The sequence below is a fragment of the Nicotiana sylvestris genome, chromosome 12, assembly GCF_000393655.2.
Source record: "Nicotiana sylvestris chromosome 12, ASM39365v2, whole genome shotgun sequence".
NCBI lineage: Eukaryota > Viridiplantae > Streptophyta > Magnoliopsida > Solanales > Solanaceae > Nicotiana > Nicotiana sylvestris.
This window is the reverse complement of record NC_091068.1, coordinates 125,554,032-125,571,577: the sequence shown is the minus strand read 5'-3', so window position 1 is coordinate 125,571,577 and position 17,546 is coordinate 125,554,032. Positions and strand designations below refer to the sequence as shown.

General features: G+C 31.7%; 2 protein-coding genes across 2 annotated transcripts; both read left to right on the top strand.

Moving 5' to 3' along the window:
• The first annotated feature begins 4,761 nt into the window (after positions 1 to 4,761).
• Positions 4,762 to 11,148, top strand: LOC104224169 (glucomannan 4-beta-mannosyltransferase 9-like). The gene is made up of 9 exons (XM_009775754.2): positions 4,762 to 5,445; positions 5,571 to 5,669; positions 6,275 to 6,527; positions 8,833 to 8,943; positions 9,376 to 9,512; positions 9,660 to 9,773; positions 9,875 to 10,074; positions 10,230 to 10,424; positions 10,555 to 11,148. Exons 1-9 carry the CDS (start codon positions 5,137 to 5,139, stop codon positions 10,715 to 10,717), a joined length of 1,581 nt encoding a protein of 526 aa, XP_009774056.1. The 5' UTR covers positions 4,762 to 5,136; the 3' UTR covers positions 10,718 to 11,148.
• A 556-nt stretch (positions 11,149 to 11,704) lies between these two features.
• LOC104224168 (peroxiredoxin-2E-2, chloroplastic-like) lies at positions 11,705 to 12,681 on the top strand. The gene has a single exon (XM_009775753.2). The coding sequence runs from the start codon at positions 11,831 to 11,833 to the stop codon at positions 12,509 to 12,511; it is 681 nt and encodes a 226-aa protein (XP_009774055.1). The 5' UTR covers positions 11,705 to 11,830; the 3' UTR covers positions 12,512 to 12,681.
• Positions 12,682 to 17,546: the final 4,865 nt, after the last annotated feature.

Here is a 17,546-nt window from a genome sequence, read left to right as displayed (position 1 = left end):
TTAAACCTTCGGTTGTTGATCCCTCATATACTCTGGGAGTGGTGTTGTTCAACAATTACCTAAATATGCACTTTTTCCCGAGTTATGCATACTAAATAGGCACAGCTAATTGAGGATCCTATCAGTTACCTACAACAAGAACGTAGTTGAACAAATAGAAATTAAACCAGACAAACTATATTAACATAACAAGAAGTTCATCCTTCAATAGGTTCCATCAAAACCTTAGACTAAATATTTAGCTACTCATAATCGTGTTCATAATTTTCCAAATAAATTGCATAACTAAATTACAAAGCAAAGATGAAGGAATGAAGAATTTGATGTCAATCTCATCCGAAAATTGTTCCAAACGTTTTCTCGCTTCAGCAATAGCCTCCCTAGGTCTAAGATATGTTTAAAGTTCAAAATTGCGTTTTTACATGTATTTATACCAAATAGGGTCGAGCCCAGACGAAAAAACTCTTTCCTGCGCGAACTAGGACTTAGCTCTGTAAAAATTGAACAGCTCGCCGCACCGTACAACGCGTTAGTGCATTTTATCTGCAGCCTCAACTTTTCGCTTCAGGCAGCATTTTACACTGATGCGCTGCGCCTTGCGGCGCGACAGTGTTGTTTTCTCAGAGTGAACTTGTTTCGTCCTCTTTTAACATCCAGACTTGGTACCCGACCTCCGAACACGATTCCGGCTTAATGTATTGGCTTTTACTCAAACTTCAAAGCTCCAAATTGATCAATTTAGCTCCAAATTAACTTTTGAGCTCCGGATCGCTTCCTGCAAGGCATAAAATACGTATTAAGTGTAATTCACTATCATTTAAGCTCAAACACACGTAAAAATACAATCATTAAAATGTAACTAGTATTAGTACCCGCGCGATGCGCGGACACAAATCATGTTAAACTGTGATGTTGGTTATTTGAATCATGTGCAAATAACCTTAAAATATAAACCTCTCAGATAAAAATTATATAACATTAGATATTAATTATGAAGTAGGATATGAAATTATTGTTCAAATCTCGTAGTGCACAACCTATTTTATTTTTTATTTGTAGCAACCTAACTACTTGATTTTAGTACTTGCACTTCGTTTTGCTGTCAGTATCAAAAAATACTAAACATATCATGTTGCGATCTGTCTTGTTTGAGCACATTAGATCATATTATTTTAACAAACTTCTTACTATCACTTGGTTTTTATCTAAAAGTTAAATATGTCTTATTCATCACATTATTTTTATGCAAATTCTTTTTTTTATTTTTTCTTATAGTTATTGTATTATTTATTATTTAAAATTATTTTACTATCATATAATTTTTTATTATCTTAATTAATATCTTTCTTATTATTCTTTTAATAGTCTTTAATAACTATAAATATTTTATTCTTGAAATTTGGTATATTTTTATGCATTCAATTTTTTTAATCATTTAAACTTATTGTAATATTTTTAAATATAATTAAATTTTTTAATTTATTTCTTTTTAAATTAATTTAATGTATAAGTATCCTCACACTATCTCTATTGTTTTACTACATTCTCTTCCCTACTATAAATTTTAATTATTTTTATATTAATTTTTTACCTTTAACCAGAATAATATCATATTTTATTTTAAATTGTAAAATTGAATTAGTCTAAAATATTAATACATATATTTGATGATTATGTTACAAATATATTGAGTTCTCTTATAACTATTTTTGTATTAGATGCAGTTATTTTTTTTAACTTTAAGATACAAATTTAATTTTTAATTTTCATTAGTAAAATTACCTATATTAGAAAGTTATTTATATTATTAAAATTTTATTTTAATCATAGAAAAATAATTTCTTAATTGTTTGAACATATTATATATATGTAGTAATATGTTTATTGTCATTTTATTTCTTTACATAATATTTTAAAAAATAAAAACTTATGAAATAAAAAAAATCTCATCTCAAATTCAAATAATTCTTATCATTCTATTTTCTAAATTGGACCGCATTTTTAAAATATTATACTATATATTCAAACTTAAACTAACTGCACTCAATTCAGATATTAATCATAGAAAAATATTTTCTTTGTTGTTTGAACACATTATATGTTAATGTTGTAGTAATATTTTCATTATCATTTTATTTCTTACGTAAATTTTCTTTCTTTTTTAGATTTAATACAAATTTAATCTTTAATTTTTATTAGTAAAATTACCTATATTAGAAATTTATTTTCTATTTTAATATTTTTTCATAAATAAGACTTCAATTTCGTGATATTATCCATAGTTTGGACATTCTAATCGTAGTTTTAACAAATTTCTAATTTCAAATTCAAATAGCCCTTCCCTTTCATTTCTAATAATAATTTTTTAATAATTTTGCTAATTTTTAATCTAATATATAGTCTTATTACGTTTTATGTGGCTTTTCATTAACTTATAATTTTTTTAATATCATTATAATCTACTATTCTTTAATATAATATAGATAAATATATAATTTCTAATCATAAAATAAATATTTATTTTGTTTTAAAAATATTGCTCGAAAATTTTAAATTATTTAAATTTTAATAAGATTTTAAGCATTGTATATTTAATTTATTTTATTTTTTAAACTTATGATTTATAAATATCTCATATTATCTCTAATTTATTTCTATTATTCAATATTTTTAGTTTTTGATTTTATCCATTAGTTATAGGTTATCTCAATTTATGCCTTTATATATTTCTATCTTTTTCTATTATAATTTTTAATTAATTTTTCACCTCCATATTTCTAGCTAATATAGAAAAAAATCTATGAGTAGATCAAAATATAAATATAAATATAGATATAGATATAGATATAGATACAAATATACATATAAATTTAATTATAAATATATAGATTAGATTTGTCAAAGATCTATTTAGATTATGTATAAGATTCATTAAACTACTTTCATTGATTATGTTTCTATATATAATTTTTAGTTATTAATGTTGTCCTAAAATTGTCAAGTGACTTTATTTTAGTTTGCCACTTGGCTTAACCACAATGCATACTACTATCTTTTTAATATAATATAGATACTACGGTTAAAACACGGGTTTCTAGCGTAACATCATATACAAACCGTATTTGTGACCAAGCAATATCATAATCATAGGATTCAGTTTAATTTGACAACTGCAATCAGAGATAGGATTACTTTTCCCAAATAAAAATGAAAATGGTATAAATTACTTTGGAGAGTATTATAAATTTTATTATTTGCCCGCCTCGATAGATTTTGCACATAAATAAATTAAACGTGCAAAATTCACTTGTCATTGAAGCTCTAAATTTTTCACAAGAAAATTTCTTTAGTATTCATGCTTTATTTTTCCTTTTTAAGTTATTAACAAAGACACACGTGTAAAGTTGTAGTTTCGTTTTCTCTTCTTGATATTTAATCTATAATACTTAGATATACTATGAAATGATAATCGTTCAGATTACTATTATAAAATATACAAGTATATAGTTGAGCTGTCACAGTTTCTTTATTTTTTTTACGGAGTAAGGCTAGGCAAATTAGTCAATATATCATTATTTGAATTACTCCACTTAATTTGCCTTCCAACCTAATTTAAGGAATGTAACCGTTGATTACTATTGTGTTTACAATTGATTGCCTACATCTTAGCTTAGTTACAGTCTCAATGAGTAGATTATGGAGTAATTAGTTTTCTCCTTTTTTGGCATCCATATTTTTTTTGGAGAAATAGTGTATTTTTAGCCGTTCTCACAGATATAGCCGACATATATATATATATATATATATATATATATATATATATATATATATATATATATATTGTGTATATGTGTATTATATTCAAAAATATACATATTATATATATATTTTTTGACTAGCGAATGCAATTAGTTTCTGCCGATTGACCAATTTTATATATATTTTATGCTAGGCCTATAAGGAGTAAAACGCTCCACATCAAGAGGTTCTCCATTTTTAGAACTTCCGTACTCTATTTTAAAAAAGGAATAAGCTAAAAAATTTAACGAGATTGTAGCTAGTGAGAATTGAACCAATGACCTTATAATAGTTTTGAACCCCCTTGACCACTAAGCTATGCTTTTGGGCTGTGTGAAGGGGATTCAAAACATAATATATAGAGGTTAAAACCAGATTTTGCCTTATATACACAGTATAATTTTTCAGCGAAGGAGGTTCGGGTGAAAACCCTTGCGCCCCTAAATCCGCCCCTGCTAGCTACCACACTCTTTGGTGGTTATAGTTAGTATTATCTGTTTCAAAATTTCCATATCCATATAGAGATAGAGACGAGGCTAGGATTTGAAAGTGGTCGGGACACATGAGTGAACTATTCAACCAGTGTCCATCGGACTTTTGATTTTAAGGGTTCCAAGCAAAATATATGACCGCTTTTAACGTATATACACTTATATATTTAGACACTGCGACGAAGTTAACAGGAGTTCTCCTAGCATAGGTCCGACTCTACCTATATATGCTATATTTCTGGCCTATTAAGGAATTCTTACACTGTCAAATTAATCAATTAATTACGAATGGTTACTCCATATAATTTATAACAAAATATTAATTATTTGTACAATTGCTTAAACCACATACTGTATTTTTTAAAACATTTTTCAATCAATTTTATTTATTTCTTTTTACTCCACCAGCCCCAAATCATAAGCCAAATTATAAGAACTTCTATAAAAAGAGACCCTTACTCTTTCTCTCTCCATACTCTCTCCTCTTCTTTTCTTCTCTCTTTTTTCTTCTGTCACCATTTCTTCATTTCAAGCCATTAATTCATTCATCTGCTTCTGCTTTCCCATTGTTTGCAGAAGCAGAAATCATCATTTTTTGTCCCATTTCTTTCTTAACACCAAAAAAGTAATAAAAAAGAAACAACTTATCTCCTCATTTTGATTTATTTTCATTACAATATAAGTTCAGTTTGAGCTATTTTTTTCTGACATTCCACCATTGTCTTGCTTCAAATAGAAGCAAAAAATCTCAGAAAAAGAAAATATTCTTTCACTTTTTTTGCCTTAGTTAAAAAAGCTCACTTTCTTATCAGAAATTCAATTCCATTGTTTTACTCTGTTTTCTAAAATGGATCGTTTTTCATCTACAACTTTGCTTCCTGATGATTTAACAGTACAACTAACTATAATTTGGGAACAGATCAAAGCTCCATTGATTGTTCCTTTACTCAGAATTGCAGTATTTTTGTGCCTTTTAATGTCAATAATGTTGTTTATTGAGAGAGTTTATATGGGAATTGTTATTATTCTTGTGAAGTTTTTTGGTAAAAAACCAGAAAAACGTTACAAATGGGAATCTTTAAAAGATGATGTTGAGCTTGGAAATTCATCGTATCCTATGGTTCTTGTTCAAATCCCAATGTATAATGAAAAAGAGGTATGTAATTTTTTTGTTATTTTTCCTCTTCATTTTTTTCTTAGTACTATTACTTCATTTATGTCAATTTTTTCTTAATCATTTGTTTAACATTGACAAACCTTGATTATGGTTTTTTGTCACAGGTTTATCAGCTTTCAATTGGAGCTGCATGTGGCCTTTCATGGCCTTCTGATCGTATTATAGTCCAAGTTCTTGATGATTCAACTGATCCCATTATCAGGGTATGAATAACTTCATCAGACTTTAACTTCTATAAACTGACAATAGAAAGAAATGTTCACACTATCTTATCACGTAAAAAAAAGATAATTATTATAAGTAATTATCTCTAAAAGGCATACCGGTACATTAAACTTCCATTATGCACGGTGTTCGGGGAAGGTTCGGATCACAAGGGTCTATTGTACGTAGTCTTACCCTGCATTTCTGCAAGAGGCTGTTTCCACGGCTCGAACCCGTGGCCTCCTGGTCACCTGGCAACAACTTTACCAGTTATATCAAGACTCTCCTTCATAAATAATTGTCTATAACGAATGGAATTAGTAACCTGGAAAATAAGTTGAAGTGGGGCCTTAGAGCAACGATAAAGTTATCTCCGTATAACCTATAGGTCGCCAGTTCGAGCCATGGAATCAGCCACTAATGCTTACATCAGGGTAGACTGCACATATCACACCTCTTGGGGTGCGACCCTTCCCTGGATCCTGCGTGAATACTGGACACTTTATGCACTCAGTTGCCCTTTAATTGGTTACAATAAGTTAAATTACACTGATAGTGTAGAAGACCATATGTGATTCTTTAAATTGTGTTGGAATTGGAGCAGAATTTGGTGTCAATGGAGTGCCAGAGATGGGCAAGCAAAGGGATAAATATAAAGTATGAAATTAGAGACAACAGAAATGGTTACAAAGCAGGGGCTTTGAAGGAAGGATTGAAACATCAATATGTGAAGCAGTGTGATTATGTTGCTATATTTGATGCTGATTTTCAACCTGAGCCTGATTTCCTTTGGCGTACTATTCCATTTCTAGTTCACAATCCTGAACTTGGCCTTGTTCAAGCTCGTTGGAAATATGGTAATTTCTCGTTGCTAATTTATTTCCACTGTTTTATTATTCTACTAATCAAAAAGCACACTTAAAGTAACGAGATTCATTACACTAGGGGTTGTTTGGTTGGTGTAATGAGCAACAATAACGAACCAGTGTCTTCCCATAAATGGGGTCTGAGGAGGGTAATATGTACGCAGACCTTACCCTTACCTTATAAAGATACAGAGGCTATTTCCGATAGACCAGTGGACAACATCATTAATACAATATTTAGTTGCTACTTTTATTTTCATCATAAATGCTACTACTACTTACATAAGTTAGTTGTGCACGAATTTAGTATTATTTTATGCAAAATAAAATGTGAAAATAAAAATGTGGTTATCAATAATATATGAATCAAAAATAATAAAATAGCTAAAAGCATGATCCTAAAACTAAATATGATTAGTGGGGATTCATATAGCCGATCCCAACTTGATTAAGATTAAGGCATAATTATTATTTTGAACACTCATAACCGTAAAAACTTTTATTTGTTCAAAAATTAAACACATCTTGTAAATTATACAGTGCATATTAATTTGTAATATATCAAACTAGACATCTAACAAAAGATAGTCAATATATTATAACTCATACATTATTAATTTTTGCATTACAATTTCCCTATTACTAATTTCAGCATAATCTATGTTTAAATCAAATGATACCAAAGTGGCTGTAAAGCTTTTGTTACTAATTATTTCTTCAAAAACTCACGTGTTATGGTATAATCTTTCTACCCAAAAAAAGACCCTCTAGCTGTCGGTGGCTTTGACAGCTATTTTGCTTCTTGTTGTATAGAGTATATAATAATAACGACTAGATTTATTTAGGTAACAATCTTGGTAGGTCGATTTGGTTGGGCCACGTAATAGTCCTGTTATCTTTGGTAGCTCACGTAAGTGGGACCTAAAAAGAAAATTATACCGAACACCCATGTAAAATCTAAAATTTGGATACTTATTCATAGTGTAAAATATGTTACTTTACTATTCTAATTCGGTTTTATTAGTATTGTGCATTCTATAAATCACGGGTTTAAGCAATAAAAATAGTCAGATCCAGAATTTTAAACAGGGGCACCACTATTTTTTTCATGATTAACAGGCTGGGTATAGAAACTGGAGCAAACTGCTCAACTAGTGCTTCGGGGTGCCAAGTTATTTATATATTCATCATCAAGGTGTACATACTATATAGGGTTGTTATCACTTTTAGCTCGAGCTAGAAACTATTTACATATATATGGTAGTTGAAAAAGTGTATAAAATTTATATAATTTTTGCATATAACATACAAAATGTATATATATACAAAAAATATTTAAATTTTAAATATTTTTTGACTGTTATTTTTACAGCGGCTATACAGTATTATTTTCTTTACTATATATACAAGATTTATGCCGAAATTTATAGGGTCCAGCGACCCTCAATATTAGTCCACCTCTAGAAGCAGCTAATAATATTTGCATTATAGATGGTCTACATACACCCTTTGAGTGTGACCATTCCCATACATCTGAAAATAGTGATAAAAAGGTGATCTTAAAGTATTTCTGGCCTCGTGATGGGCACTTTAATAGTTTGTTGGATATCAATACACCTGTCCTTTTGGGCTGGAATGGAAGCTTTTTCGTACTGCACAAGCTGCAATTTACGTAAAAGTAATCCAATTAGGAAATGATAGAATTGGATCAGAAAATCTTTTACATTCTTGAATTGTAAGGCTGTTATGGAGTCTTCTTGATGAAGACAAATGTATAGTACTAATATATAGCCAGCAACTGCATGTGCTATAATAGTTGTGGACCTTAGCCCCCTCCTGCTTACCGACATTAATAAGTGAACGTTTTAAATTTGATCATTTCAACCTTTAATATTATTAGACACTAAATATACTAAAGGGCAGCTCAGTGCATAAAGTATTTCGCATTCACATAGAATCCGAGGAACGACCGCACCCCCTGGTGTGTGATGTAAACAACCTACCCTAATACAAACATTAATGATTGCTTCCACGGCTCGAACCCATACTCCGTAGGTCACCCGGGAATAACTTTATCGTTACTCCAACTTTAGCACTAAATATATTGTATTCTTAACATTATTACAGTTAAGAATCTATTATTTGTTGACATTTTCGTGGCTTTTTACATATTTAATATGTTATATCGAAAATACTGGATTAAGCTAAACCTGTTAATTTATACGCTACATCCGCCTTTGGATAATACCGAGTCGTAGTGTGAACGCTGATGAATTTCTGGTATGTGATATTGCAGTGAATGCTGATGAATGTTTGATGACAAGAATGCAAGAAATGTCCCTGGATTACCATTTCACTGTGGAGCAAGAAGTGGGCTCTTCCACCTATGCTTTTTTCGGCTTTAATGGTATTAACAATTTGCTAAAAAATCTCTCCCATTAATCATAATTTCTATTTTCAGCTAATTTTATACAGTAATTAATGTTTTGAGATTGACTCTTTTGATATCTCTAAGGGGCCAAGCACTGAATGAACGTATCCCTACATTATTGGAGTAAAAGAGGAGGGAACTTAAGAGAGGAGAATAATAGTGATACAAGTGGTCCAAATGAATGTTGATTTTGCTTGTTTGAGATTTTTTCCAGTAATTGCATTGAAAAGAATCCAACGATAGAGAAACAAAGTTATACTAATAATATTGGATTGGAACGAATTTAAATGGAGCGACATGGATAGTAAGGATTTCATATATATTGCCGACCCTGAGATTGAGGTGTAGTAGTTGTTGTGTTCGAATAGAGTTAAAGCTTGCATTGTATGTGGTTTTAAAAAATTACAGGGACGGCTGGTGTATGGAGAATTGCCGCAATAGACGAGGCTGGAGGTTGGAAGGATAGGACAACAGTTGAGGATATGGACCTGGCTGTCCGCGCCAGTCTCAAGGGCTGGAAATTTTTGTACCTTTCTTCTCTCAAGGTAATACTTATTCTCCCTTTAACTTATCTGAAATAGAGCGATATATCCTATTTACAAACAAAGAAAATGACATGAAAGTGATAAACCTGTAATTAATGGGGTGTTCAACTAGTTAATTTGTACGTTGCTCTTGTTTCATTTGTATAGGTTAAAAATGAATTACCAAGTACGTTCAAGGCCTATCGCTATCAACAACATCGTTGGTCCTGTGGCCCTGCCAATCTTTTCAGGAAAATGTTTACTGAGATCATAAGAAATAGGGTAAATTCCTCAAGTCATTCTTGTCAAGTGAATTAGATAACTGCTTAAGCTAAGGTCTCGTTGAGTGAGTTCTTATGTCATCTTCATTTCTTTGCATGTAGAAAGTGTCTTTATGGAAGAAGATCCATGTGATTTACAGCTTCTTCTTTGTAAGGAAGGTCGTTGCCCACATTGTCACCTTTGTATTCTACTGTATTGTGTTGCCTGCAACTGTATTAGTCCCCGAAGTTGAGGTTCCAAAATGGGGAGCTGTTTACATTCCTTCCATTATTACACTACTCAATGCTGTTGGAACTCCAAGGTCAAGTTTCTTTTTCTAGCATTGCATTTCTCAATTAACTACTTTTCTCATTTCATGTTAAGATTTTATTTCAAACAGCTAGGAGCAACATAAACAGAAATGAAAAATCAGGAAAATGCTATACTTACTTTTTGCTTGTGCCTATTTGACAACAGGTCATTCCATCTGATAATATTTTGGATCCTTTTCGAGAATGTCATGTCACTACATCGGACTAAGGCTACGTTCATTGGCTTGTTAGAAGCAGGACGAGTGAATGAATGGATCGTCACTGAGAAACTAGGGGATGCTTTCAAGATTAAATCAGCCATTAAAGCGTTTAAGAAACCCCGATTTAGGTTTGGTGATCGGTAAGTAATCTACTCATGAACAGTTTACTTTTTCCACAAACTAATTCTTTCTTAAGTACTAGTTTAGACTAAATTTTCTTGAAAAATTGGCAATACTAAGTGTAGTTTTCTCTTGTTCTTTTACCAACAGACTTCATCTGTTAGAGCTTGCCACTGGCGCGTACCTCTTCTTTTGTGGATGTTATGACATTGCCTTTGGGAAGAATCACTATTTCCTGTACCTCTTCATTCAAGCATTTGCCTTCTTCATCATCGGATTTGGTCATGTTGGCACTTTTGTTCCCAACTCTTAGCCACTTCTTGTTTACTGATTAACGGTATGATTTACACCTGGGAAGCAAGACTGGAGCAGCATTTTGAGCATCCCTTTTTCAGTTTCTCCTCCATTTTTTATTTTTTGGTGTATTTTTCACTCGTAAAAGAGAGAGTTTTGTTCATCCTTTATGGTTCAAGCATAAAGTACTCGAGCTGATATATGGCTCGAATCTGTTTTGTTCTCTTTGTGTATAGTCGAAATTGTTGAGGGCAAAACAGTACAAGAAAGAAAGTTTTATTATGATAATGTGTATACAGAAGACAGCAAGAAAGAAAAGGACAATGTCTTGTGCTATTAGGCACCAAGTAGTAGCTGAATTTTGCAGCTTATTTTCTTGTTTTTCCTTTATATTCTCAGTTGTATTTGGTTTCAATACAGAATGAGTTTTACAGAGCTATTTTCTTTCTATATCTTCCTTATATTCTTTCAGCTGATTGAATTTGAAAGCTGGTGAAAGATAATAAATCATAACGATCATTTAAAAAGTTACCAAGTATGAGAGAATGAGACTGCCTTTTTATTTAATTGCCAAACAAACATTTATTTATGGCATACAATTGCACACCACAAGCATTTTAATAAAAGTGCTTCTAAAAGAAGTATTTTTTAGAAATTTGACCAAGCAAGTTATTCCTAATTTTCTTTGTAAATAGGGGCGGAGCAACTATTTTGCCTACTCAGTTAGCTCTAGCTCAAACCATATAATTATGTTATCTAAAATCCAATAAAAATACTTTTTTTAAAATTAAAAATTCATAAACTTGAAATCTTAGCTTTTCCTTTGTCCATAAGTCCATCTAACTTTGTTTTTTTTTTCAAAAGGGTTTGTTGTTACAAAATGAGGTGGACATAAGTGTACCTTATAAAACTAAGTGGGTTGTTCTTGTAATAAACTAATAGATGGGACCAAAAATGAAATGTCAACTTCCCTAAAAATCTTTGCCACCTTTACCAAAATTGACCCTTCATAGTTTGTTCCGTCCAATATCCCTAAAAAGAGTCAAAAAAGCCTAAGGACCAACGACCTCCCCTTGGCACATATCTTCTCCTAGTTCAATTCTTCATTTCTTCTAGCATAGCTAACACAACAATGGCTGCCACTACAGCCGCCATTTTCACTCTCCCAAAGCTCCACAAATCCTCCGCCACCCCAAAACCCCTTTTTCCCCTTTCCCCAAAACCCACCCTTTCTTCTTCTTTCTCGCTTGTTCCACTCAAGGTACAACTCTCACAACGCAACGTACAACCCCTCAAATGCACCACCACTTCAAGAATCTCCGCCACAATCTCTGTGGGTGACAAACTCCCCAATTCCACACTTTCCTACTTCGACTCATCCGATGAACTCAAGACCCTTTCAATCTCAGACCTCACAAAAGGCAAAAAAGTTGTCCTTTTCGCTGTCCCAGGTGCATTTACACCAACATGTTCACAAAAACACCTTCCTGGTTTTGTCGAAAAGTCCAAGGAGCTTAAGTCCAAAGGGGTTGACACAATTGCTTGCATTTCAGTCAATGATGCATTTGTGATGAAATCTTGGAAGGAGAATTTGAAGATTAATGATGAAGTGTTGCTTTTGAGTGATGGGAATTTGGAGTTTACAAAAGCTATTGGATGTGAACTTGATTTAAGTGATAAGCCAATTGGATTAGGTGTGAGGTCTAGAAGATATGCTATGCTTGTGGATGATGGAGTTGTAAAGGTTTTGAATTTGGAAGAAGGTGGTGCTTTTAATGTTAGCAGTGCTGAAGATATTCTCAAGACCCTTTAGAGGTTTTAATTTCCCTTTTTTTTGTGTTCTTGTTTGTTTCTTTTGAGGGAATGTTGATGATAATCATGAGGCTTAATCTTGCTTTTTTAAGTTTTGATTACTAGTCTTGTGATGAATAATACGAATGTCTTCTGAGATTATGAAGCTTAGTTTGGATAGTTGTTTTTTCACTGATGCATTTCTTTCTCTATATTGTTGTGATTATGCGTGCTTGCTCTGAGCCGAGGGTCTATTGGAAACAGCCTCTCTACCCGCACAAGGTAGGGGTAAGGTTGCCTACTAACTACCCTCCCCAAACCCCATTCGTGCGATTACACTAGATATGTTGTTGTAGTTTGGATCTATGTTGCGAGGACTCTTCCAAATGTTGCCGCACCTGTGTCGGATCCTCCAAAAATACACTACTTTACGCGGTCGACTTTCTAGTAATAATTTTGGGAATCCCATTGGAGGATCCGGCACGCACCTGGTGACATTTTTGGAGAGTCCGAGCAACATAGGTTTGGTTAGTTGTTTTTGTTTCCTTTTTGAAAAAAGATATATTTGGAATCTTTAATTGGCATAATGTCTTGCATGACTTTATCTTGTTAATCCTAACAATGCTGCGTAAATTGAGATTCAAGAAGACTTTGTCAATCTTTTGGTCTTGTTTCTTTTCTATTTTTGTTTAAATTTGGTCTTTTGTGTTTAACTGAAATAATTTGATAGTGAAAGGGAGGACCTTTGCAACTTCTAAGGCAGATGAGTGTAGTCTGATTTTGAAATTTTAAGGGAAGACTTCTAGAATTATATACTGTGAATTGTGATGCCCACAAGTGAAAGCTTTCTTAATGTTAGAAATTGCTCTCTTTTCTGATGAGTAATGTGTGTGTAACTTTTATGAGTGTTGTTCCATCAATTGCAGCAGTATTTAATCAGTCCACTTAATTTGGGTTGGTATACATCGTTGTTGATCTAAATCAACTTTTGAGTGCAAGAGAGGAACTTTGCACCCCGTGCACAAAGCATCACATGCACGCTGGATCCAAGGAAGGGTCGCAACCCAAGAGTGTAATGTAGACACTCTACGTTAACCCAAGCATTAGTGGCTGCTTCCACGGCTCGAACCTGTGACCTATGGGTCACATAGAGACTACTTTATCATTACTCCAATGCTCCCATTTCATTGCACCATATAAGACAAACTAGTATAGGATGGTTTTAGAGATTTGAGTAATGGAAAGTACATTTGCAGATATACATTCTGTATAGGACGGCCATTAGAGTCTTGCTTTTTGGTGAAAATGTTGTTTAAAGTAGGTAGGACACTAATGGGTGAAAGATGTGGCTGATTACAGTGCATGCGATTAAAGATTGTTCAGATCCAATAGTTAGTCTGTCTTTGGATGAGTAGTAGTTTACCTTTCTTGATTTGAAGTTGATGAAGATGCCTATAACCTGTTTATACACATAAGATGCAAACAGGCAATACACGTCTTCTTTTGATAAAATATTTGCTTGGTTGTCAAAGAAGGGTGTGTATAACTTGTTTATATTAGGCTTTCTGAATTGCAATTTATTTGCCGAGGGTGTACTGGAAATAACCTCTCTAGTTTAATAAGGTAGGGGTAAGGTCTGCGTACACATTACCCTAAAAAAAAAAACCCATTTTTTGTTGTTGTTGAATTGCAACTTATTTGTTTTGGATCCACATCTACATTAACTCCAATTCAAAATATATATATATATATATATATATGTGCTAATGACATATTGAAAACATGTAATCTTCAGTCGTCTGTTTTAAGAACGTAGAACAGCATAGTTTGGATGTGGTGTCATAGTTTTTTTAAATTGGTTGTTTATTAGGTTGATGGTCAATTTGCTTAGTCTGAATATGAAGTTTCTTATTTGCCATCTACTCATTCCAGTATGTAAGATATGTTGGTTTACCACTGGACTAAGATACTCCCAAACTCTAGCCAGTTCAAACTGAGACGCCAAAAAGTTTGATACGTTGGTCTTTTCTTCAGTAGCCACTCTAGTTGGATCTTCTCTTTAGCATAGTAGTTGTATCATTAGGTGAAAATGTCTAGGATTAGGTTTATATAAAGAACATTAACCAATACTTTTCCCTGGTCGGAGATGAAATCTCATGGAAAATCAGATTAATACTTTTCCTAGGCCTGTCAACAGGCTTATATTAGGCTCCCTTCCACCAACCTGAAAAAGTATTTGGTGTTGACCCTTTTGCAAAGTTTTTCTATCTTTTTTGTCCAGGTTAATTGTGCTTTGGGCCGACTCTGGGAACCTACTCCCCTTCCTTGAAAAAAGAGAAAAACTGAGATATCTGGAGTTTAGCAGATGACTGTTTTAACTGGTGGGTAGAGCATGTTGTGTTAAATCTCAATTCAAATTCCTTGTGGGCTGAGTATATCATAACTTCTTCCCAACTAGAACCCTTAACGAAATATCGATCGTCTTTTTTACACTTTAAAAGTAGATTTCACACTAGACAAAATAGTCATTTAATTATTTTCCTAAAATTTAGGATTTTATAATTAACTAAAATTTTAGCTACTACTTATTTGAATTATGTAAGGACTCCTAATATTTATGTTTAAGAATTTAAAATCAATAAAATTTTACTTATATAAAATCTTTCCGAAGTAAGATATATTTTTCATATGAATATTAACTTGCACGTTTATTTACTTTGACGAATAATTTCTCTTCTCTATTAATGAGATGTGTTTGAAAGCTCTTGATTTTTGAGTCGATTTGGATTTCAACAGTTCATGGATCACGATGCTAAGCCCTTTTTTACTGTTGTACACCATCTTCTTTCTTGGAATTTTTACCTCTTATAGCAAAGATTAACACTTTATTTATTTTAAATAAATACCATTTTAAAATATTATATTCTATAGATACCTTTTAATGTTTATAGCAAAATATCTATTTTTGGTTACCTCCCCCTTTAAGCCACTATATACGATATTTTTTGTTTTTCTCTCTTTTTTCAGATTTTTCTCTCACGTAATTACCGTATTTGATGTAAACTTCTCACTCCACGTTCTCTCTCTAATTTGATACACTCCATCCTCTTTCCCCATTCTAGAAAACACGAAAAAAAGAGAGTAAAATTCTTCTGTTAGCATTTGAGAAAATAATTGCTACTGCATTTGATTGATTTACTCAACTTTGGGCTTCTGATTTTGTAAGCTATGATTTCCAGAAAATAAATTGTTATTGGGATTTCAAACGGAAGAGAAACGCCGCCTGCGACACCAACGCCAATGGAATCCTTGGTATGATTTTCGGGAGGTGATTACTTCAGCAGCGCTTTATCTTTTTCGGCGAAGACTTTTGGGCTGCCGAGCAATCATCTGATATATAAATTTTCTCCAACGTAACAACGGCAACCGGAGGCAACAGTGACGGCGAGACGACATTAGGGTTGTTCTTGAACAAAGACGACGGAGTTTGGGGCTGAGCAACTTGAATTTTCTGTTAATATATTTTAATGTATCTCGCTGTATTCTATGTATTACATTGTATTCATTGTCTTTTTTTCATTGTATTTTAATGTATCCCGTTGTATTCATGTATTTCATTGTATTCACTGTCTCGCTATATTCCATGAATGTATTCATATATTTTTTTTAATTAATATAATTTATGTATTCAGATGTATTATATAATTTCTCTTAAGATTGCTATGTTTTTGAGGAGTTTTTCGGTTGAGAATCTTTTTTATAACTGGAAATACAAAATTTGTGTGTTATAATTGAGTTTGTTGAGTTATATTAGGAGTCTATTATATTAATTGATTCACTTTCCGTTTAAAACAGTGTAATCCCATGTTTCACGTCGTGAATACAGTCGAATACAACTGAATACAATAATTTGTCCAGTTGTAATCTCATGTTTCACGCCATGAATACAGTCGAATACACTCGAATATAAAAATCTGTCTAGTTGTAACCCCCTGATTCACGCCTAGAAATGCTACTGTATTCATGAATACAATAGCTTAAATACATCGAATACACTCTAAAAATCTGAAAACATAGCTATATGAAGTAGTATAGTAAATGGTAGCTACAAATAGCTAATAACCACTAAAACATAGTGATTTCTGAAAGTTTCTCTTTCTCTCTTTTATCTTTATAAATTCTACTTTGGTAGTGCTATAAACAAAAATTTGGGTACAATTGACCAAATAACTTAGCTAATATATTCTAATTAAGCTTTGTATCATAATAAATTACTCAGGTATTATAATCTACATCCTACCATGCTCTCTCTATCGATATATTTTTGTCTATTTATTTATAGGTGAACGTTTATTACCAACAATGATATAAATATATTTGAAATATATACCTAATTAAAATTAATATATCTTAAGGTATTTTTCTAATGTTTGGGAAGAAATGTTTGCACGTATACAGAAACTAGATATTTATGTAATTTTTTAAAAAATTTAGAAGCATTAGTATAGGATACACGCATAAAACCAGACCCGTTAAAATTAAAATTAAGTTAAACTATAATATTCTTCTATTATTCAAAACATTAGAAATTATGAATTAGAAAAATTCTATATGTGACAAAAACACAATGACTTTGGAAGCACCAAAAATCCAAAATTGACATGCTAATATTTTTTATCTATTTGGAAAATATAATTCTATTGAATAAAGTTATTTGTAGTTAATATTTGAAAATTTTGATGAAATAATATTAAGAATTTAAACTAACAAAAAAATTATTTTCTTTAATGTTGAGAATAAATAACTAAGTCTTTAATTTAAATTACTTAGCAGAAGAATTCAATTTAATTATTTTTCAAATTTACTATATAAGTAAAGTTACTTGTCAAGTTGATAAAATTTTTAGCGTACATAAATTTATGACAATTACTAGTGAAAGAAATAAGAATAATAGAGCAAAATTTATAATATAAAATTAAGAGTCAAATTGATAACAATGTAAATTTGAAACAATAAGGATGAAATAGTAGATGAAAAAATATATAATAATGAGTTAT